Here is a 24,024-nt window from a genome sequence, read left to right on the forward strand (position 1 = left end):
GCGTTTTATTCTACCGCATTTATTTATTATGCACACCGTGTGTCGATAAGCTGTACTTTAAACGCATCAATTAAGCTTTTAGGTAATTTGTTTGATGACATAATTTTCACCTTAAAAACAATACCCTTTGTTAAATCAACTGGTATTCCGCAAAAGGTTTTCTAATCGAGTCCCAAGTGTTTGTTTAAAGGTCACTTTGGGTCAGTCAATCTGTTTGAGTGTGGGTGAGTTTGACCTAATGGATACTGATGATCTACGCCTACCTGTGAAGCTAATTTATATAAAGTACAGTGCTATAGTAAAATTTTCTACTTATTATCACTGCGTCTTGCGAATAACTCGGATGAAATATTAGACCATGTATGGCGTATACTGCATATTAGTTACATTATAGAATACTTGCTGCGATAATAATCATAAATTTTATTTGCTTCTTCAAAATATTGCATTTTACGGGTTTTGGTCATCTTTGAACGGTTGTTTTGTTAGTACTTAATTTAATTAATTGTTACATCCTACAATAATTCTTCGTCATAATGTTATTCGGTTTAAGAATTTCTCCATATAAACATAGTTAATACCGCGATCCTGCCATCGAACACAACGGGCAGATGGTATTACTCCAATACATTTTTACATATATTACTTTCTAACTCTCACTAAATATCTTCAACTAACTAACTATAAAACACAAGTTATTAATTGTTAGTTATGATAAGAGATATTTACTTAAATATACTTACTAATTAAATATTAATAAGAAGAACATCTTTGCGCTAGTAGGCTAGCTAGCATGATAAGTCATTATTGAGATATTATGCGGCATGCCGGCTGTTTGGCGCCCTCGCCATTTCTACGCTCCTATTACAATCATATTGCAGTAGGCATCGGTCATCTTTAACAAATATTCTTCTGTAATAGTATTTTATTGTATGACATTTTCAACAGATATAAAATCTTTATCGGCAATAGGTTCATGTCTGTTACTAAAAAGAATGTGAAACGCGTAAGTCTGATGAAATATGAATCATAGCGAAAGTTACTTCACGTTATGATTCTTCAAGTACGAGAAACTTTAGATAACGACGAGTTAATATATCGGTCAGAAAGTTGGAGGATAAAAGTTATATCTCATGAACTTAGCTATAAGTGGCTGTAATATCAATAACTGAACTGTGTAAAACTTGGATTATTCGCTACCGCTGGTGTTATCGGAATCTTAAATAGTTATTTAAGTCTACAGAACAATTTCATAAAGCTGTATACCATTAATTAAAAACGATATTAGTAATAGAATTTTGAAAGCCTTTGAAAGCTAATAAAAGACAAGCGATACTGTAAATACAGCCACCTCGAAATTCGATGGGTGCTCATAAACGTTTAAACCGCACCGCATTATATGGATGCTTTAAAAATAACGCGGCATCATAACCGCTGTATACATTATACAAACATCGCGATAAATTAGGTGCGAAGTGGCGCGAAGACGGCGATAAGTGGCGCTGTGGCTGGCACACGGCGCTCAGCCGCACGCTGATCGATACCGGTCACATCGCCGTACCCGGTCCCCGCCTGCATGCATCACAATACAATCTTCGCAAGACACCCGACGGCTGTACGGCTTCACAACTCCCTTTCTTCGAGTTTCTAATGTCACATTTAGAATTCATTTGGAACAAACACGCGAGCGTGTGACTATCTGTTTCTAATCAAACGAGATACGACACACTCGTGAAATGAAATTTTCCAGTTATCTCAACCTTTATCACATTTTTGATACGTGCTGTATTGAGTTAATTGTTTTAAGAATTGTATCTATTTTACTAATTATACTTAAAATATATTTTAAATTAACCAAAGTAATTAATACTTCCTAATAATTTTAACTATAGTACAAATTCCTTGTGGCATTATTAACAAAACCGGAATATGTCTAGACAGAGAAACTCGGTCATAATAAGTTAATTAGAAGATTAATGTGCGATTCTAGCTCGTGGGAGATCTGCACCATATTGCGCAATTTGACTGATTCGTCGCTGACAGCTGAAAATGTTTAACAAAAGTATTTGAAACAGTGGGTTTTACTTTCTGTTCTCTAGAGGTTGGTAACAACTGGTTTGATAACCCGTTTCGCCAGGTTTGCCCGCGGTCAGTGCGACACCTGATCCTTACTGCACATGTCCTCTTGTATATGAAATCGTTATGTAGATTGTAGACACATGCCCTTCGCTGACTTCCTCGGGGCCCCGAAACTTCACATTCCGTGACGAACCTCGCGACCAACGGTCGAGATAAAATAATGACCGCCTGTGGTGTTTTGCTCAAATAAAACGATGCCATTTTGATTTGAGATATGATTGCAAATTAAACGTTTCGATTTCTTAGTATTCTTGATGATTTAAATTCCCAGATTGTTTATGCGCATGTGCCTATCATTCGCCCAAATTCCTACAAAGAACCCCTTTCCGACGGTGTATCATTCCCCTTCCCTTGCATTGTTAAGAAATACAATGTCTAGGTACCAGACACTTTTGGGTGTTGTGAAATCTGGTAACTAATACCTACGAATGTAATACCGTGTCAAATTTTAGACTACTGAAATATTCAATGGTAGCTATTGGTTGCCAGGCTGCGCAGTCGTTGACCCACACCCAGCTCACTCCACAACCAATCCATGTTACGCCCTCTCCAGTCTCTGCACTCCTAAATTAAACGTACTGTCTTTATACAGCATTTTGTTAATGTTTGAAAGTTGTTTCTGTTTTATCGACATCAACAATTTGATTACCTAAATATCTCACGTCCAACCAAACGAAATGTTATTTTTTAGTTACGAATGAAATATAAATAGGTATATCTTTACAAGAGCAAATTCCTATTAGTTTGACATAGACCATATTATTATCTAATACAAACATTATCTCACCGTAGACAATCCGTATGAGAAAAGATAACGTCTTCCGTTGAACGTCGTCACTGAAAATACGATAAATGCCCACACAATTATTTAAAACATATTTGTGTTAAACAAGTCTTATCGTTAATAACTTTAATATACAACAGCCCTATTCTAAAATTAATATGTACAGTTTATATGTAGATACTAAAGTTGCTTGTAAATGCGTCTAAATACTAAAAATGCTTTTGTGGTGATAACAGAATATACGATGATTTGTAATCAATAGTTTCGCTTGGGTTAAAACGTTAAGAGAGTGTAGAGAGGAGCCGTTAACTTATTAATTAGAAGGTAGGGCTTGAGAATGTGTGGGTTGAATGCGCGCGCGCAAACCGCGCTATTATTGTGAGAATGTACTTGAGACTAAGCGTAAGGAACGCATACCAATCCCAACGTTATCGCATTAAGTTGAATTGTATTAAACTTTACCATTCGTTTATACATGATTATTTTTCCAATTTTCCAAATTATATACATTTATAACCTATTAAAGTGGTAAACTCTGTAAAACTATACTGTATTGTGTTTAATACGTAATATTTTTTTTCAAAGGTGATTTGGTTTTGCATTCGAGTAAGAGGGTTGTTCTTCTTCGTCAGTTAGATTAGGTGAAACTGTATAAAATTTAATTTTACTCACAGAGCCTACTTAAAACTTTGTAGTACGATCTCGTACCGTGGGAAAGGTGTCGGTCTCTGCGTCGGCGCAGGCTTGTAGTTAACGGTGCTACTGTGGACGCAGATGGTAACTTTTTATCTTCTACAATTGAAGATTGTAGTTCGTTTATGTTTGCGACTCGTTTTCTTTTGAAGTTGGATTGGTTTTTATATAAGTTTCTTATATAAAAACGTTTCCTTAAACAATGAAACTTAGATAGAATGTTATGTAATCGTAATGCAAATGTTGTCGTAAGCGATCCCCTTCCGCGAGGTTGTTGAACGTTAACTGCGTTTGTGTTCGGTGTTTTATTAATAAAAGCTTTACGGTGACGTGTATCGGCCGCCCGCCCGATTGGGCTATTTATTGATGCGCACGCGCAACACTGATCGACTGGTTATCGATCGCTCCATGCTATTCAAAATCTATATACCTACTTTTAGCGTTTGTTTGTACTTGTTTAATATTTTATAACATAACGTTAAGACATAATAAAAAAAAAATTGACAAACTTGGTTTTTGTGTTTTTTTATCACATGACCTAACCGCAGATAGTCAAATTATTATTATTAATGAATAAAAAAAGACTAGGCTAGGCAAATTTAACTATGTAGTATGTATGTCTTATGCTAGTATAATACATTCGATGACGATATAGCGGTACATCCTGTTACCATTACCGACGACCGCCACCGACCACCGTACCGTTACTGTCTTGATAGGCTATTTCACACTGTTCTGTTATGCGGCTCTATTATTAATAAGTAATTTGGTGCAAATTTAAATATACCCAAGTAATTAAGTAAACTTGATCAACAAATATTTTGAAATTCATTCCATTCTTTGCCTAATAAATAATAATGTAGCTTGAGGAAAAAAGAAAGTCTTTGAAAAGTCAGCTTAGTCTAGTTTATCGGAAGGTGGTTGATGAGGTTCACATAATGATTAGGTGCGGTGTAGAAACAAAGCGAAGGGTGGGCCGGTAAACAGCTGCGTGACTCGGGCCGCGCAGATGGCTCGACCTCGCCGCCTGCCCACTCCGAGACATAACCTCCATCACGAAACCATACGTGTCGCAACTACAACCTTTCCTTTACCGTTTCTGCAGTTCAATTACCTGTTAACTTTGTAAGTCTCTCCATAACTATCAGATAATATATTAGTACTGTAAGCTTTAGTTATTTTTATTTTTTTCCTATAGTCCAAAAATCTTTGATGTCGTTTAGCTACAGACACAAATACTCTTGTAATTAAGACGTATAAGAAAAGTAAAGAAAGTTATCAACGGGGTAGGGCATTTCGCCCGCATCGGGTTGTTCGCGGGCGGTCCGTGACGTCGTCGGAAAGACGCGAGCGTGACGTCACGTGCACGTGGGCGTGTGCAAGCGAGACGGGCATAGGGCCGCCGGAGGGACGAGGCCGGCCCTCTGCGGAGGGCGCGCGCGAATTGACAGATTTCTACACGCTCGATACCATCTTGAATCGCATTACCACCCGCTCGCCACGGCATGTAATACCTCGATATTATTGTAGTATATGAATAGGTTATGAAATATTCAATATTTTATGAAAAGGGTTCATTTAAATTTTATGACTTAATAAATACTGTATTGAGGTACAGTGATAAATGAAACCATTGTACACAGTTTAAGCGGTTTCGCCGTGATAAGCTGATGTTTGGAAGCCTCCGGTAGGCGGCATGAGGTAAACAAAACGCGTTTGGATTGCGAGCCCGTAAGCGACGTTGCCTCACCGCGGCTAACTTTATACAAGTAGCTGTCACGCGCTGTTTACTAGTTTTCTCTATCTTCACGATTCTTTTGATCTTAAAACAATTGTTATAGTTATAATAAGCTAAGTAGGGTTTGTCTAATAAACAAATTTTGGTGTTAATAAGTAGGTCTATTTTAGAGTACCACATGCATGGTTTTATTTCAAAAGATCCTCCTTCTACGATAAATAGAGATTTTTTTCTATTAGATTTTGCGTTTAGCAAAAAGATGCCTTCAACAGGTATCGAATAAGGGGGGCGATTGGGGTGGGTTGACGGAGTTTTGCCGAGTGCTGCAGTGTGGGCGGATCTGAATATTGGCGACGCAAATTGATGTATCCAACTTGTATTGGTAGAATGCACGATCTAACTTTTACTTCCTATACATAAATATGTATATCAGTTTTACAATAACGAGTTCGGCTTAGGTTTTATTTAAACAGTATTGTAATATTTAACTATGTTTCAATTCAAACACACAGCTAAAAGCGTTAAATAGTGTAAAATTATATTTAAACAAAATTAATATCCGTCAAATTATGTAATATGGGTTTTGTTTGGCATTTATAGCAAAAAAAATTACGTTTAGTTAACATATTTTGTCTAATTTCCTTTTTAATTATTTTTTTCTCTCTCAAAACAACGGTTTAATGTCTTTTATATATGCGATTTAATGCCCTTTTCTAAGCATTTACACTGTGCTTATCTTTTGATATATTTTCTTCTATTTAATTGTATTCTGGCCACAAACAATATAATAAGGAGATTTTTAAATGTCCCGTGTTACTATAGTCTCCCTTTTCATTAAATATTGACATTTTGTAACCTAATTTAGGGTATTGGTGTCTGGTGATAATTGTTCGTTGGTTGTAGCAAGCAGCGCGGCGGCGCGCATCTGTCCCGCTATCGATCCCGCCGCTAGGTGGTTCCCACCGCCACAACACCGATAGAACACAACTATTCGACCTTGAACCTTTGACAATCCTTATAATTGCATTACAATGCAACTGATCACTGTCTTTTATTTACGTTACAAACATTTTTAAGGCATTTTATGTAAAAAGTAACAATTATTTCTGATTCGATATAAGCGCTTACATTACGAGGTCCGAACTAGACTTCAACTCCCAAGTGGGATGGTCTATAATTTTTAAGGCAGCCAAATGTAGGTCAATGTTTGTAATGTATGTTTGAGAAGACCTGTTTTGAGAATCGGTAGATCGATAGTAACTGGAACTGTTCTTATCGCACCAAGAGTCGTGACTGGCCAAGACTAACTGATGGTGTAGGTACAGTTCGAAACGTTCGCTTTAATGGCCTTGGGAGCCATTGGGGCCGAATAGGCGATGCTGTAATTATTGCAGCGGCACACTCATGTAGGATAAATTCCTCATGACTAAAACGTGTTTTATACAACTACCGTGTAACAGCGATACCAGTTTATCAGAACACGGATTGTTGTATGAAGTCTATCGGCATTATTCAAATAGTATTAGAAAATTATTAAATTCTAACGTTGTATGCATTTTTAATATTAATATATAAATATAACATAAGTCTTCAATAAACTAGTAAAACTAAAAATTTAAAATAATTAACTGAATGACCGACAATTAAAACATGAAATGTGTCAACTAATACAAGATAGATACTGGAAAAACTAGTTCAGTGACTAGAGATGGCGCGCAGTGCGCACACCTGGAGCGAGCGAATGTCAAGGCTGCGCGCGCGCTTGAAACTTGGAACTGCTCCAGATGTGTTCACGCAAAAAATACTATTACGTGTTACATTATAAGTAACGCCTTATTTCCAACATTAATCACCATACAATAGCTATAATAAACCCTTTAAACTAATTGTTAAAACCATAATAAAAACCAATAAATCCATACAAGAGTATTGTTTATAAAATCTAAACGTTCTGTGCATAATGTTTAACAATTTCTTAAGGACTAGTAATAAAAATATTTGCATATTCGTAACACCTTATTAAAAGGTAACTAAGGTTGAAAATTAGATATTAATTAGGAGTGAGCAAGTAGCGGGCGCTGACGTTCGCATGTGTGTCGCGCGACAAACACAAGCACGTGCGATCGGGCGTCTGACGTCACAGGGGTCGCCCCCGCCCCGCCTCTTAGAGAGAGAGAGGAGATCTAAGCGCGGCAACGGCGCACGGCCCGTTTGTTTTCGCATGTAACGCCAGTGATAGTTGGTGATAGGCCGGTTTATCTCACAAATAAGAATGCAACAACACTGTGATGCATTTCTCAACTGCAATACGGCCATATATGCGGTTGCAATAATAGACAAATTAATGACGGTATACACATATTTATTTGAATGGAAAACTCGCAGTCAATAGACAATACGCAAATGACACGAATAGCAAAAAATAATAGTTAACTAACCACAGCAGCGACTCGCATAAAAATAGCACACGTAGATATAATAGTAAATACTTTTAGTATATAAGAAATCTATAATTGTCAATTTCATTCATTGTATTTTAATTGATTAAAGTTTGTCATTAATCTATAGTATATAATTAGTGGCGTGTCTAAAAAATACACGTGTGCATATATAATACATATCAACGCCTATATCATTCAATTATTTGATATGTGATGGCTATCTGATAACATTTGTTTTGCGATTAGCCTGGGTCAATGCCGTAGCTTTTACTTGATGTTAACAATAATTTATTGTTACTGGAATATAGATTTTATATACTATTTATTTTGTTTCAGAGGGTGACCAGGGCTCCTGGGAAAGTGGACTGTCGTACGAGTGTCGTTCTCTTCTATTCAAAGCTCTCCATAATCTCATTGAAAGGTACTTATGAAACTTGTTTAAATCCACGATCAAACAAAACTCTTGTGTGTCGCTGAAATCGATAGTGAACAAGCGAGCGGATGTTCGTGAGTTTTTAATTTTAAGTCAAAGCCGTATTAATACATGTGACATACTTGTAATTGTAACTTTTTGAAATGGTCAAATGCAGCTCAGCGTGGTACGTTACTGAGTATTTCAATATTTGCGATATGTTGTGTTACCGATAATAGCTTATACAATTAACATATATTTTTAAACGACCATTAATAGCTTGTTAACATAGTTTGTATGGAAATTTAACAGCAGATCGGTTAGTTAATCTTCATGTAATTCAGATTGCAATCGATAATGATCATACATTGTGTCCGTACGTAACGCTTCGTGCGAATGCACCTGGCGCGGCGTGGGGCGGCGCGGGCGCAACGCTCCGCCTCATTGTTACGAAGGTCGTTGCATCGAGACGTTCTAAACGCTTTTTTGCCAAAACGCCGTTTTAAGCCACAGATTAGACCAAAAGCGAAAGTTTTCGCTGCTATACTTATGATTAATGACCTCTCCGATAGGTTTACGACATGGCCCATCTAACGCGAGTGGTCCGTTGGATTTGAAATAAAATCGGCAACTGCGCGGACGTTTTTATTGCCCCTCAAGGTCACCGTTTGTAGCCTGTTTGTAAACGAAGATAATAAGGCTCGTTATAAGTAGTTGGAGCGGTTTTGAACATCCCGGGCCGGTGCGCGGTGGAATCCGTGATATGAACGAAATCCAGACGAGTCGTTGACCCCGGCTGCGGCACGTCAAAGTAACAATGCGTGCGTCGAGACGTACTTATCGCGACGACAGTGTGTGCTTTAAAGGAAGCAAACTCCGCTTTTTCCCACTTAATAATTTTATACCCAGTAATTACCTCACGCGCTCACTTCAATGGGTCGGTGAAACAAGACATCTTTTTATAATCTTGGATATCGCTACCGTTTAAAAGATGTCTCGAACGCGACATGTTATGATTTTTATGGCCAGATATCATGAGTAATATTGCTAATGATCACGTTTCGTTTTATCGTTCTGCTGGGGAAGTTATACGTAAGGTATAATATATGACAATACATGAGCGAACTATTCAATGATGTAGAAGACAAAGAGTTTTGCTACGGCCGCATATCGATCAAGGTGCGTAATCACAAGTTGCAACATACACATCTACATAAAAATATAGCTCCTATTGCGCGTAGATTAAGTACAGAGTGTCGCATAGTTTATAATAGAAGCTGGCGATAGGTGACATTGATTGGTTAAGTCGTATTATCATTATCTACTCAAGTAGGTATTTAAACGTATATCGACACTGGTTTTGCAATTGTAAAGATTATCACTATTGTACGTGTTTGTTTATAAAAATATTGATAGCGATTTCAACATGTATGTAAAGATTTTCGTAAATATAACAATCTCATTTATATTGTTATTAATTTTTTCAGATGTTTGCTATCGCGGGACTTTGTGAGGCTGGGAAAGTGGTTTGTGCAACCGTACGATGGGGACGAAGAGGACGTTGGCAAAAGGTACTACCATCCAAAAAAGTATCGAAACTAAATAAGTTAAATTGTTAACTATAATAAAGTATGGAAGTTATATTTGAAGCAATTGTTTTAATGGGTTGTTTTCAAATACACGAATGTGACACTTCCTAAAGAAACATGGAGATTTCTGTGTTGCACTTGTTAAGTAAAGAGTGTAACTTCGTTCCTCTTCACACACTTTAATTAATACAAACAGTATGGCCTTTTTAATGCTGTCTCATCATCTATTAACTAGTAAATCACACTAAGCAAATTTGGAAGTAAATAGTACGTTTGCGATTTTTTATTACTTGTTTCGCTTTTAAATGAAGTAAAAGTTCAAGTATTGGTCCTTCGATCCGGCTAACTTTATAAACCGTGACCCGCAGCCCGTGGCACCTGTCTTTCTCATTCGCGTTCTTCCTACACGGCGAGAGTACTGTGTGCGCGTCAGTTGATGTCCGCCAGCATCCGCCAGTTCGTACGCTCACCGCTAAGAGGCTTGCGCGGTTGCACGCTCCGCCCGCTCATTCGCCAAAGGATAACAAGGGTGAGCTATTCTTACGTAAATCCTGTGTATCTGTTTATCTATCTCTGCTTAGCTAGTTTTTTTTTATTAAGTGTGTGTACTATATGAATATCGTAAAATCAGATTAAACTAGAAGACTTTGCTTTGATTCGAACCAAAAATATCAATTCTTATTAGTAAATACATCATTAGTAAAAAAAATTGTAACAATCTTGCAATCATTGCCCATGTTATAGACTCAGGATTTATAACCGTTATTTCTTGAATATTATGAATAATCATACGACCTATGTAAGCAGTTATCCTGGCGCCATTCGGACTGGAAGGCCGCGTGACAGGCAGGGAGTGGACAGACTCGGATCCCGCTACTGCCCGTTTGCTCGACGCCTGGAGGCATCTCTATCCTTTGGAGCAAGCTACTGCTGCTGTAGAGGTGAGAGGGTGCTATAGTTTTACAGTACAACAATCTTAATTTTTTTTCACGTTAAAATATGATATTCAACTGTTTTTGTTCTAAATTATTTGTAATCACGTTAACACCAACCATTATGGTTTCTCACTCAAACTGATGGAATAATCTAAAGAAAACCAAATGTAGGTCAATCAGTCATATTAGACATAAATCTTTATAACTGATTCTTGGTGTCACCTTTTTTGGATAGCTTTTTTTAATTTATTAATTTAATCAAATACATTGTTTTTCTTTCTAATTTTATTTTGTTTTATTTGGTGCTTTAAAGATTTTTATAATGGTCGCAGGTGGAATGTGGCGGCGTGCGCATGCGTTACCCGGTTCCGTACGTGCTCGTGACGGAGATGGAGGCGCATCCGGGCACTCCCCCACCCGCAGCGGAGCTCGCTGCACGCACGCTCCGCTCTCTCACAACGCCTGTAGCCCATCAGGTACACGTGACACAACATACCATACACAAATATTTAATTTAGATAAAAAAGGGTTCAATGGTTAATTTTACCTAGAACTTTTCTTAACTACTAGTTGCATTTAAATCAAATTAATGTATTTTTAAATATTAGTAAATACATATTGATTGCATATTTTAAAAAATACTACTGAATTAAAACGTGTTGCATTATCACAAGGTGAACTCGTGATTGTTGATATTAACACGAAATAGGGTTACGGTAATTCTCCGAACAATTAGCGACAGTGTAAAACAACAGCGTTCATATGAATAATTTACAAAAATTGTTTACAATTTGATATATTTCGTTGTAAATTTAAACGAAATTAATGAATTTGATCGAAATAAAAATATTTCATTATGGATTAACAGTGTAAAGTTGTTATAAGCACACTCAAATACACTAAAAGTAGCACTCTCTGAGCCAAAAATCAACCCCAAGCAGTGATTAGGTAGTAGCCGCAATGTCAGTGATAATATGTTTAATAATGCTTTTGTTTAATTGATAACGAACTGTGCCTTTATTAATTAACATAGCCTTAAGGCGTGACAGACAGAATGTCATGGAATTATACAGCGGAAATGGTATTGCAAAAAATAAAGTAATTGATATTCTAGCGAAAACTAATGATATACAACATATGTTAATTGGAACTAACTAACTTGGAAGTTGGAAACAAAGCTTTTTATTAAGATATTTGAAGTTTTGAGTATACTTCCTACAGTAAACAAAGATTCTACAAAAATTACAAATTGAAGTCTTAATTTGCATAAACAAAGGTCTTTAACAATAATATTACGACTGATTTATCAGTGCTACAATTAAATAATTAGACAAACGCAATTGGTCCTAATCATAAATAGCCTCATATTATCACCCATCATTGTTATATATATATAATATACCCGTATTATAATAGCCGTATATTTTAAGTCTACCATATAAATTTTTAACCAATTTTGGATTTTTCAGACTCCTGAGTTAAGCTTCGCCGAGACATCCGGGGACCCGAGTGACGACTTCGTAGACCCAACACGCAAAACTGGTTGCGCCTGCGCAAAGTGAGTACAAAATATTTACAAAATTATGCTACCCAATTATCGCTATATTCATATTTTTATTATTATTTTATTACTTTGGAAGTCAACTATTTTATTCAATTAAATCGTTCACTTCCAATCCTTATATACAGTAGTTAGGAGCAGTATAGTAGTTGTATGAAAATTGCGTGTAATGCATTTTATATATTAAAGAATATGATATTTATGACGCCTATGAGCTCCGCCATTTTAGCCTTCCGAGCTCTGTTTGGCAGCGTTGCCGGGTGTAGTTGTAGATAGGTAGATGTTATGTATGTGAATGTTCTAGTATATCTGTAGTATAAGCCTTAGAGGGATACTGCATGAACCTATCGATGCATTACTGTGTTAACTCTTGACGTTTGACTCTTTAACTCGAGATTAACGGACGTGCGTCGATATCTTCACAGTAGAACGACGCGCGCGCAAGCTTTTGTCACACTTTGCGTGTAGATACGTCTTTCGCTTAAAAAATACAGTTACAACAGTTCCGCTTTTCTACTCGACTATGGTGGGAGGGTGTTGAGGGTGTGTTTACGGGTTTGATTTCTTACCCGATTAATGGCTATCAATGTGACCGTGTCAACAGTAAACAAAATTAGCATGCAACGTAAACCGTAGTCGGGTCGGCGTTAGCTTTTGAACCGCTTGCGGTATCCGCCCAATCGGTGCCGTGGGGCTGTAATCGGGCGGCAGTAGGGAGGCCAAAGTGTGATAAGGTTGCGTGTGGGGCGGCCGGAGTGGAGGCCGGCACTAGCGTTGTGTGATGCAGGTGGCGGCGGCGCCGAGCCCCGCGCCCGACGCCCTTCCACCGCCGCGCGCCGCCCCGCCCGCCCCGCTCGCCACGCTCTCCTCGCGCCGCAAGGCATCACGCGCCCGTCCCGCAGTGAGTACACGCCCCACACACGCACACCACACACAACACACAGGACGAGATAAGCTGTCAATAAAATACTTGGCTTAATTAACACAATCACAATCGCCGCATTTAAGTAAATCCTCAAAAAGTTGTCTAGAGAGGCGTTTATTGCGCAGTAAGCGTACTGCGAACTTTCCTCAAAATTTGGGGCAAGTGAAAGCTTAGAAAAACCACAAGTTGAAAAGCTATAGACGGTTGTGATTGGTGTTAGGTTACTTCTTTAACCATCACTTGTAGTGCGGCACGAACGAGACGCAATGCTTTCGCTATATATCGCATCAACAAATATTACTCTATAATACTCTTACTGATACTCTTCAAAAACTTTTGTTTAAAAAGCTCTAATATTGTGATTCGATCGTGTCGTAACAAGGACTCTCATTTCATCTCGAGGGATCTTTGCATCTCGTGGGTCTGGAGCGTTTTCATAAGTACGTAAGGTTCTTCATTTATTGTTATACGATTTATCATTACTTACAATACAAGCACCTAATTTGTACTAGATCAGGTAAGTGCAAACAACATTCACATGCAATGCCATAATATATGCATGACGTATGCCCCTTAATATATTTACATATCGCATTTTATGCATGACCAAATAATCTTTATAAATTGCATGTTTTGTGTTATTGGTATAATAAAAATCATAATAATATACAATTGTAATTATCCAGTACCTTTGAGAAAGATAACGATTATCATCTGTTTAAGCTCGCTGATAGCATTCTTCGTTATCACTGTAATCTTTTTGGATATTGGCACTTTGCGGCATCTAAAGTAATTTTATGTTAATCCGAATGGCTCTTTGTTGCTTCCTTTCAAACAAATGTTTTGTTTGTAAATTAATATTTTTTATGTTAAAATTATAATTTAACATAAATAACTGATTTGGTTGAACAAGAGGCGTATGAACGTTGAAGGGATTCATGGATGGACATAATAACATCTACCTCATCTCGGTACATTTAAGTCGCTTAAATGTCATTCCATTATAATGCAGTTTATTTTCATTTGTTTTGAGTCAGATGTAAAACCATTTTCAAGATCGTCGAGTAGGTTTGCATTCAAGGAATTTGGTTAACAAATATTCCATCGGTTTTAATGATATAAATCATCACTTCATCAAGTTCGCCCATGTTAGTGTAAAGATGCTCATCATAACATCTCATAAACACGTGATAGTAAAGATATATCTTCATAATTTTTGTTATATTGTAGAGCGAATAACTGCAGTGGCGTTAATGGTCGCGGGACGTGTTCGCCGGCGAGTTGCGGTGGGGCTTCGCCCGCTGCTCCCGGCTCGGCGCCTTCTCCCCATCATACCACCTTACCTTCGCATCAGGTAATTTTTTGTATTGTGTATTTGTGATTATATACTTAAGAAATCGATCAGTTTATGTAAGTGTTATTTAATATTAATTATCGTAAAATGAACACTATTTATGAACAATTGAAATATTCTTTGTTGTTATATTAAACTAAATTATCAGTATAATTGATATATTTTACTTAGCAATATAGGAAATTAAATTAATATATATTGGGTATTTCAGGGTCCAAACGTACCCACGACGCTGCATACGCCAGCTCCAACGCCAGACCCGCTGGCTCCACCCACACCCGCTCCGCCTTCTCATCATAATCATAAGCTGTTTACTCAGGTACACATCTTTAGCCAAGGCATTACATAAATGTAAAAAAAATATTTTTTATTCTAATTATTTATTAACTTATTATCTTAATACGTATTAACTTAAGAAATTATTTTTCTTTCTGTTTTAAGTAAATAGTTATGTAATCGTAATCAACAATATTGTGGTGAAGATAGTTTTTTTTAACATCAACACTCACACACACACTCATCAATCCAATTTTGCACTCAATTTTACTAAAGTAAAAAAAAAACAAAGTGGTTATGATATATTGAAAACAACGTTTAAATCCAAATAAATAGTTGGTTATCTATACTGTTTTATATAAACGCTGAATATAAGTCGAATTACTTTAAGATACGCTTATTAATTTATTTTCAGGGCGACTCACCACCGGCGGGCAGCACGTTAAGCACAACGGGCGGGCAGTCGCCCAGTGCGGTGGGGGCGGGGGCGGGCACTGGGACAACCTCGGTGCCCTTGCCGCGGCGACCGCTCCTACCCGCTGCTGAGAAGCGGCTAGACCCGCTAGAGGATGAACACTCGCTGCATATGCTCTACGATTATACCACCGTGCACGCCTGGTTAGTCATTTAATTTTTATGTACAATACATGCATAAACCATAAACAAAATATCAATAATATAAAAATAATATCGCACAGACAAATATATAGTTAAAGATATGTATGTGTCTATGTGCAATAAAATATTTGCTGTATGTTTTTTTTTTTAATTTTCATAATTTATATTAATATACATTTAGAGAATTTTTAGATTAGTTTTTATGTTGACTATAAATCTATTACAAAAATATATATTTAGCGAAACACGGCAAAGCGAAGCGAGAAACATAGTCACATTGAAATAGAAGTAAGTCAATGGGAGTTACAATCTCGCAAAAGTATTATGTCCAAAATGCGCATCAACATTGTGTGAGCTTACAATGGATGTGTTCAATGTTTGGTTACAAATATTCCGGCATTTTAGCTTACTAACATCCAATTGTAAACCTAGCTATGTTGACTGTGGAGTTGGTGTTTCTGTTGGAAGTAATTGCACAATTGGCATGGCGGAAAGCTTGTGTATTTGTGTAAACTTTCAAATTGTAAAATTACTTTGAAATGTTTTCTCAATGTCGTTTCCTAATCTATATTAATTCACAAAGGCTGGAGCACCCAGTGAAGCGGTTCAAAAGTGACGAGAACAAGTTCCGTGAGGAGTTGGTGCTGGGTACGACCGGCGTTGATTTGTACGCGGGACAAGAGTACACACGCCCACCGGACTACATACACAGAGTTGATATCAAACAGGAGAAAGTCGAACAGGTAATTATTTTAGTTCCTTTTAAGCGAAAGTGCCTGATAAAATCCTCGTTATTCATCAACTCGGTATACTCGTAGACCGTTTTCGTTGTTTATGACCCATGTCACCATGAAATGAATATACTAAATAGGTAAAATATAAACAAATTTGTGAATTATTTCGATTTTTGATTGTCTAATCATGGTGTTATCTTCACCTATTCTACTGATAATTTTTAAAATTTAAGGTCCTTATTTACACAAAAAAATTTTTTTTAAGTTTTAGTGTAGTGGCCACTCAAGTTGAAATAATATTTATGATCAACTAAGCTATGAAAGTGTAATTGATTAATTTTGTAATTAAAATTTCAGGAGGATGTAAAGGACTACAAAAACCTATTTAGATTGGACGGTCTGTGTCCGACTTACAAAGATTTGGAACAGATTTTTGACAACTCAGACGACGCCGCTAGCGGCGATGAGACGGTAAGACTTGTGAGTGTTCCTTTCGTTTACTATGTCCTATACTGTCCATAGTTTGCATGTTATGTGCTTTTTGCTTTGTTTCAAATATATCGTTTTAGGTATATAAGTCATAATTATTTTCTTTCTCTGCGGGTATTTGCAATCAACCCTAAGGGCTATGAGCGAATTTGTTCTGTGGTGCTGTCATGTGGAATGACTTACCATTGGAAGCATCTACTCATCGGCCTAGAGCCGGTCTTCTAGCTCTAGAATATGGTGACATTTTTGTCGACTCATAAATCATAATTATATTAATAAAAATTAACTTTTAATGCTATGTAAATTTCTTCTAGAATGCTTTATTGATTAATGGGTGTTTTTTAAAATATTTTAACTTCTGCGGAAAATCTAATACAGTTTGCTTTTTGCTTAATTCTATGTTCCCCGAAACATTTAAAGCCTATATTAATGTTGCAATAATTGTCAGTTACAAGTGCAAACGCCACCGGACTCGAATAAGTCATCAGAAGTGCGCTGCGTACGTGCAGAAGAGCTAAGTAAGATGTTCCCGACGCCGCCCAGTATGGAGGCGCACGCGCAGTCCTCACCCGGTTTTTGTGCTGACGACACCATAACTGCCGGAACACTCACACGTCATGGAAGTCCGCCTAGAGACCCCATCGAAGTATGTATTCTTCCTTTATCATTATTGCATTAAAAAAATGCCAAATATAGCTACTTTAATTATTTGTATTAGTTTGTGTCCGATTACAAAAAGTTATAGTTTCATACGTTTTTAACAAAGCTATCACATTGACAATATGTTGGCTGACAATATATCTACAAATCTGCATCAAGGTTGGTTTTAAAATAAATTCTTATTGAAGGTATAAATATTTTTTTTCCAGGATTGGTCGTATGTATTCAAGCCAGCAACCGTATACAAATACGTGGGGTCATCCAAATACGCCCCCTTGAGTACGTTACCCAGTCAGCTGTTACCGCCCGTTGTATTGCCGCCTCACGCCGTGTACCGCCCGCGATGGCAGCACGACTCTAACACGACAGAACATGATGCGTCGCATGCACATGCAACGACGGAAGCAGGTATATTTTTTTTCTTTTTTCAAGTTAGAAAAGTATTTTAGTGTATGTTCGAGGTTTTAACATCTTAATATATATAAATCTCGTGTCACAATGTTTGTCCTCAATGGACTCCTAAACTACCGAACCGATATCAATCAAATTTGCACACCGTGTGCAGTTTGATCTAACTTAAAAGATAGGATAGCTTACATCTCAATTTATAGTCGCAATTTTAATTTATTGCAAAATATTTGTTTATTATTTGATACAATTCTAACAGATGGCGCTGTGTTAAAATTATCAACGTTTCACATAAGCTGTCACCTACCTTTCACATAAGTTCTCCTACCGTTTCCCTTGAATAGTTTACTACTATGTAATATAACAAAACCCTTAGCCACAGCAACGATTGGCCGGTCTGCTAGTAATATTATAAATATACGACGGGTAAATTCTGTGATAGTAGACTTTTTTTATACTAAATAACTGAACAAACTTAAAACCGTATTTACAACAATGTTCGTTGAAATTTTAGTAATTACAATACAATTGCAGGCGCCACAAGTACAAGCAACACCACAACCACCACCGGTGGGGTTAAGCGAGCTCTATCGACGACGTCAAGTACGGGACGATCTCGGGCCCTCGCCTCCCCTCGCCGAGCTGCACCCCCACCGCCCTCCCCCGCCTCACCTCGCACCCCTGCACCCGCCTGTCCCCTTCTTCTGAACGTACTTCTCGCCGACACGGTGCTCAATGTCTTCAGAGATCACAACTTTGACAGTTGCACACTGTGTGTCTGCAACGCCAGTGGACGGGTGAGTTTTATATAACAACGTATGCGCAGCTAAGCCATAAGGCAATATAATATGTAATTGATTTGTCTTGAATAAAACCTGTTGTAAGATATCAAGACCGATTAAATTATTGTTAAATTAAATTTTAATTTATTAATGTCATCTTGAACATCTATTCGATATTAAAAGTTGTTATAAAAATTGAGAGCTATATTATATTCCACTAATCCAACGGAATTCTTGCTTTAATTACACATTATACTTGAATTTCTGTAATGTTTATAAATTATATAGAGCGTGGGAAACATTCGAGGCGCGGATGCATCTACTTACTTGTGTGGCGTGGATTGGGGAGGCGCAGACGAAGAGCCAACTCGATGTTCGTGTGGTTTTAGCGCTGTCGTTAATAGACGACTCGCACACCGCGCTGGACTCTTTTACGAGGTACGTTCTTTTACAATAATTAAAGTAAATAAAGTCAATATAAAAACTCTTTATAATTAGTTATTATTATTATTACACGTAAGTCAACTTAAAAAAAAAACATTATGAAGTTTATTGTAAGTTCTTTTCTTCCGTTCTATGCTTTTAATTTAAATGTAAATTTAGAAATATTTCATTTTTCGTATTTTTTATTGACTTTCGTAAATGTACATTGCTTATATTTTATAGGTATTATTAAAACTACAGTTTGCCAAAAATAAGTTTACCTTTTCTACTGCTCATTTAATACCTTATTTTTCTTTACTGTAAATATCATTATTTTATTAATATAATGTATGTACACAGGACGAATTGGAGATAACTGGCGTAGCGGAAGAGCCGCGGCGTCGCGGTACGGGAGACGCGTTAGGCGAAGTGGCTAGCGTGGTGGTGGCGCTGTGCGCTGCACCCGCTGCCTCCGCCGCCTCTGCGCTGTCCCGCGCCGCGAGGAGGGCCGCCGCGGCCCTTGCCCCGAGCCACACCGACACGCGGCTCAACCTGCTCGAGTACGTATAACCATTTCCCATACGCACCGGTTAAACTTATTGCAATTATGCAATCTATTTGTTAGATGGCTATTTGGGTACAGATCATGTTAGAAGTATAGTCGGAGGCAAGGAATGTACATACATAAAGTTCGCCCAAAATTTATGGGGCAAACAATAAAAGATCGACACTAGATTTTAATTTTGTTTTTACTTTTGTGATGACAAACCAACTCAATCTATGTAATTCTTTGATTGTTTCCAATCTTTTCAGAATAATGACGAAACATTTCCTCTACTAAAAACAGCAACTATATATGAATTACCTAGCCTGTACTATATATAAGGCTAATAATATTATGCTAACCTAATGAACATCATTTTGTTACATAAATTGCTGAGCAGGATATCTAAATAATATATAGTTATAATATTGTCTTTGATTAACATAACCTTTACACATTTAAAGAAAAACTTTTTACCGGATTAAAGTTATGTATTATTATAAATTTAAAATTATGTTAAATAATTGTAAATTAATAATAATACATAACTTTAATGCAGTAAAAAGTTTTTGCTTTAAATATAGTTATAAGTTATTTTGTATTGAAAATTTTGGCCGGCTAATAATATTCGCGAATGTAACAGATACTCAGATGGCGGTGCGGCAGCAATGTCTGCGCTCCGTGCGGCAGCTGGCGGTGCTTTATCCATCACGGCCACTAAGAACAAGAATGGAATCACGATGGGGGCGGTGCATCGATGGCCCTTCATTGGTGCGCGTGCGCCGCGGTCTTCAAGGGATGTTGTGAGGTATAAAACTTTGGAATGTATAACGAAAATTCTTCTTTTTACACTCGGATTACTATTTTTTTTAATTTTATAAACATACACAAACTGTGACACAGATAAATTATATTTACAGATTAATGCGCCGCCTCCGACCATTACTGCAAGACGCGATACAGAAGCGTTGCGCGGGCGCTCGTATGTGGGACGGGGTGACTGGGCCGCTCACGTGGCGACAGTTCCACCTTTTAGCCGGCCGAGGCAACGAAGACCGCTGCGAGCCACAACCGGTCCCTCCGCTACTTGTAGGCCACGATCGGGACTGGGTTTCTCTATCTCCCTACGCGCTTCGGCATTGGGAGCGGTTGGCCTTAGAACCTTATTCGTATAGCCGGGATGTCGCGTACGTCGTACTCGCTGCAGACGGTGACGCAATGACTGAGCCGGTGCGGACGTTCTTTAGAGAGCTCTCGGCGTCCTATGAAGCGGCGAAGCTGGGAAGGCATCAACCGATATCCAGGATAGCGAGGGACGGTATTGTTAGGACGGCACCAGCTGAAATTGATAGGTATACTTCACTTTTATAATATTTTATCTTAAGTTTTACAAATTACGACGGAAAAGTAAGTCGTAATGGAGAATATTGAAACAACGTATTTAATATATCATTAAATATTCCAGGGATACAAATTGCGAGGAATGGACGGGCGAGTTACCACCGGGGCGTTTGGGTGAATACGTGCGCGCATACGCAGAGACCTTGCGGGCGAACCTAGTACCGCAACTAGCCGCTTTAAACGTCGATAAGACGTTGTTCGAATGTGAGTCTCACCTCGTTATTTATTTTTTGTATTTTTTGTAAGTTTATGTTCTATTTATTATACGACCATTAATTGAATTAATCTAAAATAAATTATTAATTTTTATTTTCTTCTTAAATTTCAGCACCAAATAGTACAGGTGCAATGCGACCGCCAACTGCGCCTGACAGACCGGATACTCCAGGCGGGGCGGGTGGAACTGAGCCGGAAACAGATAGCGGAACGGGCGGATTGGGCACGGCGAGCAGCGCCTGGGAAGAAGAAGAGGGTGGTCCGCCAGCCCTCGTGCTCTATGTTGTGGAGCCACCTGCGGCACATGCGCATCGCCCACGAGCATTGCACGCCCTATTACGACTTGTTGCGCAGGCGCATCATCATCTTCAGCACCACAATCCTCTTATCAAGGTATGTAATAAAAAGTAGGCACAGTATAAGTTCTACGTGTTGACCTAAATCTTGACATTTACGGGTCTCTTGTCTACTCTGTCTATGTATATGCTATACCTGCAATGTGTTATTACAGATCATATCCCTGGAGGGTGTATGCGAGACGTGGTGTGGGGCGGGCGGTGGCGGGGCGGCGAGTGAGCCGGGTCTCGTAGCAGAACTTCGCGCACTCGCCTTTACCGTATTCGCGAGCGCACGCCGCAATCTAGCGCACACGCCCAACGGAAAATCGCTCACGGGCTTCGGCACTGCTGCGGATGCTAATCTCTTCGTTTCTAATAAAGACGTGAGTACAACGGCTAACTTAAAATATACTACGCAATTTACTTTTGTTTCAAAGGATTGCTGTTTCTACATCATATGTACAGTATTATGTAATAAAAAAAGAAATCTTTGCATCATTAATTCAACCGAATTTATAGAGTATTAACAGCTTGCATAGTCATTGATATAATCAGCGTTAAAAATCTTGATGAACATCTTTATTTATTTTCACATTGATATTTCTATCTCCTTTTAGGTATCCGTGTGCCCTTTTTTGGCAAATGCCTCCTCTGAATCCCGTCTTTCCTCTCTGTACTGTGCCACTCTCTGCCATGTACCACCCGCTGTTTCCCTAATTTGGTCTATCCACCTTCTAATTTGTCTTCCTCTTCTTCTTTTATTGTACCTTGGGCACTAGTTACGCACTTTCTTGCTCCACTTTCTGTTCCACTTTAGTTTTTTTTACGTACAGACAAATAACGATGTTATACAAATACAAAAATTGTTTTGCCACGCAATATAATAGTTTAAAATATAATAAGCAATAAAATGTTTCATTTCAGGAGAAAAACCGCGCGCCGTACCGTCTCTTTTCACCGGCGTGGGTGCTGGCTCCACCTCGCGCACCCAAAGAAGTGGCAGAGACATGGGGACAGGCGGGCGAACATGGCGCCGTACTTTACGTGGCCTACTGCCTCTCCCACGACCAGCGCTGGTTGTTAGCTTCTGCCACTGATGCACGCGGGGAGCTACTCGACACCGCCGCTATTAATATCTATGTACCTGCCAGGTAAATCAGTAACTATGGATAAGCCAATTATTTGTGGAGCAACTGTTATCAAACCAAGTAATAAATGGAAGAAGTTACGCACCAGTAGTAATTATTTTAATCGCAATTTACATGTGTATTTTTTTTTAAATACAAACCATATATTATATGTAGTGTTGACGTAATATACGGAAGGCCGAGATTTCCAATCGGAAACTTTAATGAAATAAATTTGTATTTAGATCGCGCCGAAAACGCGGTGGTCCTGCACGAAGGCATGGGCTGACGAAGTTGATGGATTTCGCGCTGGGCGTAATGTCACAGGCCGCTCAACCGTGGAGGCTGGTAGTGGGACGAGTTGGGCGGATAGGGCATGGCGAGCTCAAAGGTTTGTACTTATTAGTAAAATACTTAATATAATATGGAATAAATATCTATAGATTTACTAATTTAAGTGCTTCGTTGGTTTTTTATGGATCTTACTATCCATAAGAAACCAATCGAAGTGGAACCAATGTCAATATTAATATTTTTTTTATGAATAAAAACAAAAACAATCAATCTTAAAATGATATCACTTGTGTTGTAGGTTGGAGTTGGCTGCTGTCCAGGCCGAATCTGTCGCGTCTGTCGACCACGCTGCGCGAGATGTGCGGAAGCTGCTCTCTCCTATACCCCACGGGGGCACCCTGCATCCTCTCTGCCTGTCTCGTGTCCACCGAGCCCGACCCCTGCCTGCGGCTCATGGCCGACCGCTTCACGCCCGACGAACGCTTTTCGAAGGCCTCCATCCAATCCCACCTGCACACGCCACGCGACGTCACCGCCACGCACATTCTCGTCTTCCCCACGTCGGCCACCACGCAGTCCAACCAGATGCCGTACGAACAGCCCGCCGCCAACGGCGAGGAGAACGACATGCTGCTCATCGGCCTCGAGATGGTCGACGAGGACATCGGCGAGGATCAGATGGCGGACCTGCTCATCACCGACATGTTCCAATGCTGGCAGGGCGGGGGCTCCCCGCGTCGAGACGACGAGCCGGGAAGCCGGGAGGGGAGCCCGCCCGGCGGGCCGGCCGCCGCGGCCGTCGGAGCCTACGCCCGCGACCACGAGCCGCAGCCCGAGCAAGTGGGCACGGTGCTCCAACAGCCGCTGGCGCTGGGCTACCTGGTGTCGACGGCTCCGCTCGGTTCCATGCCTGCCTGGTGGTGGGCCGGCTGCGCACACCTGCGCGACGCCTGCCCCGCCTTCCTCAAGAACGCGCTGCACCTACAGTGCAGCCTTTTGCCTAACGATGACTACGCCTTCACACAGCGCCGCGACCACAACGCGCATCCTCTCGATTCCACCACCACCACTGATGTACTCAGGTACCCAACTCGTTTATTTATTTATAACAAATTATTATAAGCTTAATCTTCTGCAGCAATA

General features: G+C 39.0%; 1 protein-coding gene across 2 annotated transcripts in view; it reads left to right on the top strand.

The window, feature by feature from the left end:
• The window catches only part of LOC125054296 (mediator of RNA polymerase II transcription subunit 13), a 45,575-nt gene that overhangs the window by 19,467 nt on the left and 2,084 nt on the right, over positions 1-24,024 (top strand). Inside the window, exons 3-26 of one of the 2 annotated variants that reach the window (XM_047656085.1) lie at positions 8,132-8,216; positions 9,695-9,778; positions 10,165-10,325; positions 10,604-10,737; positions 11,064-11,207; positions 12,201-12,289; positions 14,448-14,571; positions 14,783-14,890; positions 15,263-15,465; positions 16,049-16,208; positions 16,557-16,670; positions 17,137-17,334; positions 17,558-17,756; positions 18,291-18,553; positions 18,827-18,976; positions 19,322-19,521; positions 20,149-20,313; positions 20,426-20,857; positions 20,971-21,110; positions 21,235-21,515; positions 21,634-21,843; positions 22,385-22,611; positions 22,833-22,978; positions 23,180-23,963. In XM_047656085.1, the coding sequence (XP_047512041.1) occupies positions 8,132-8,216; positions 9,695-9,778; positions 10,165-10,325; positions 10,604-10,737; positions 11,064-11,207; positions 12,201-12,289; positions 14,448-14,571; positions 14,783-14,890; positions 15,263-15,465; positions 16,049-16,208; positions 16,557-16,670; positions 17,137-17,334; positions 17,558-17,756; positions 18,291-18,553; positions 18,827-18,976; positions 19,322-19,521; positions 20,149-20,313; positions 20,426-20,857; positions 20,971-21,110; positions 21,235-21,515; positions 21,634-21,843; positions 22,385-22,611; positions 22,833-22,978; positions 23,180-23,963 (4,801 nt within the window). Of the gene's footprint in view, positions 1-8,131; positions 8,217-9,694; positions 9,779-10,164; positions 10,326-10,603; positions 10,738-11,063; positions 11,208-12,200; positions 12,290-14,447; positions 14,572-14,782; positions 14,891-15,262; positions 15,466-16,048; positions 16,209-16,556; positions 16,680-17,136; positions 17,335-17,557; positions 17,757-18,290; positions 18,554-18,826; positions 18,977-19,321; positions 19,522-20,148; positions 20,314-20,425; positions 20,858-20,970; positions 21,111-21,234; positions 21,516-21,633; positions 21,844-22,384; positions 22,612-22,832; positions 22,979-23,179; positions 23,964-24,024 lie in introns of both variants that reach the window. The other variant, XM_047656084.1, reaches the window with a different exon arrangement.

Source organism: Pieris napi, chromosome 12 (genome assembly GCF_905475465.1).
Source record: "Pieris napi chromosome 12, ilPieNapi1.2, whole genome shotgun sequence".
Taxonomy (NCBI): Eukaryota; Metazoa; Arthropoda; class Insecta; order Lepidoptera; family Pieridae; genus Pieris; species Pieris napi.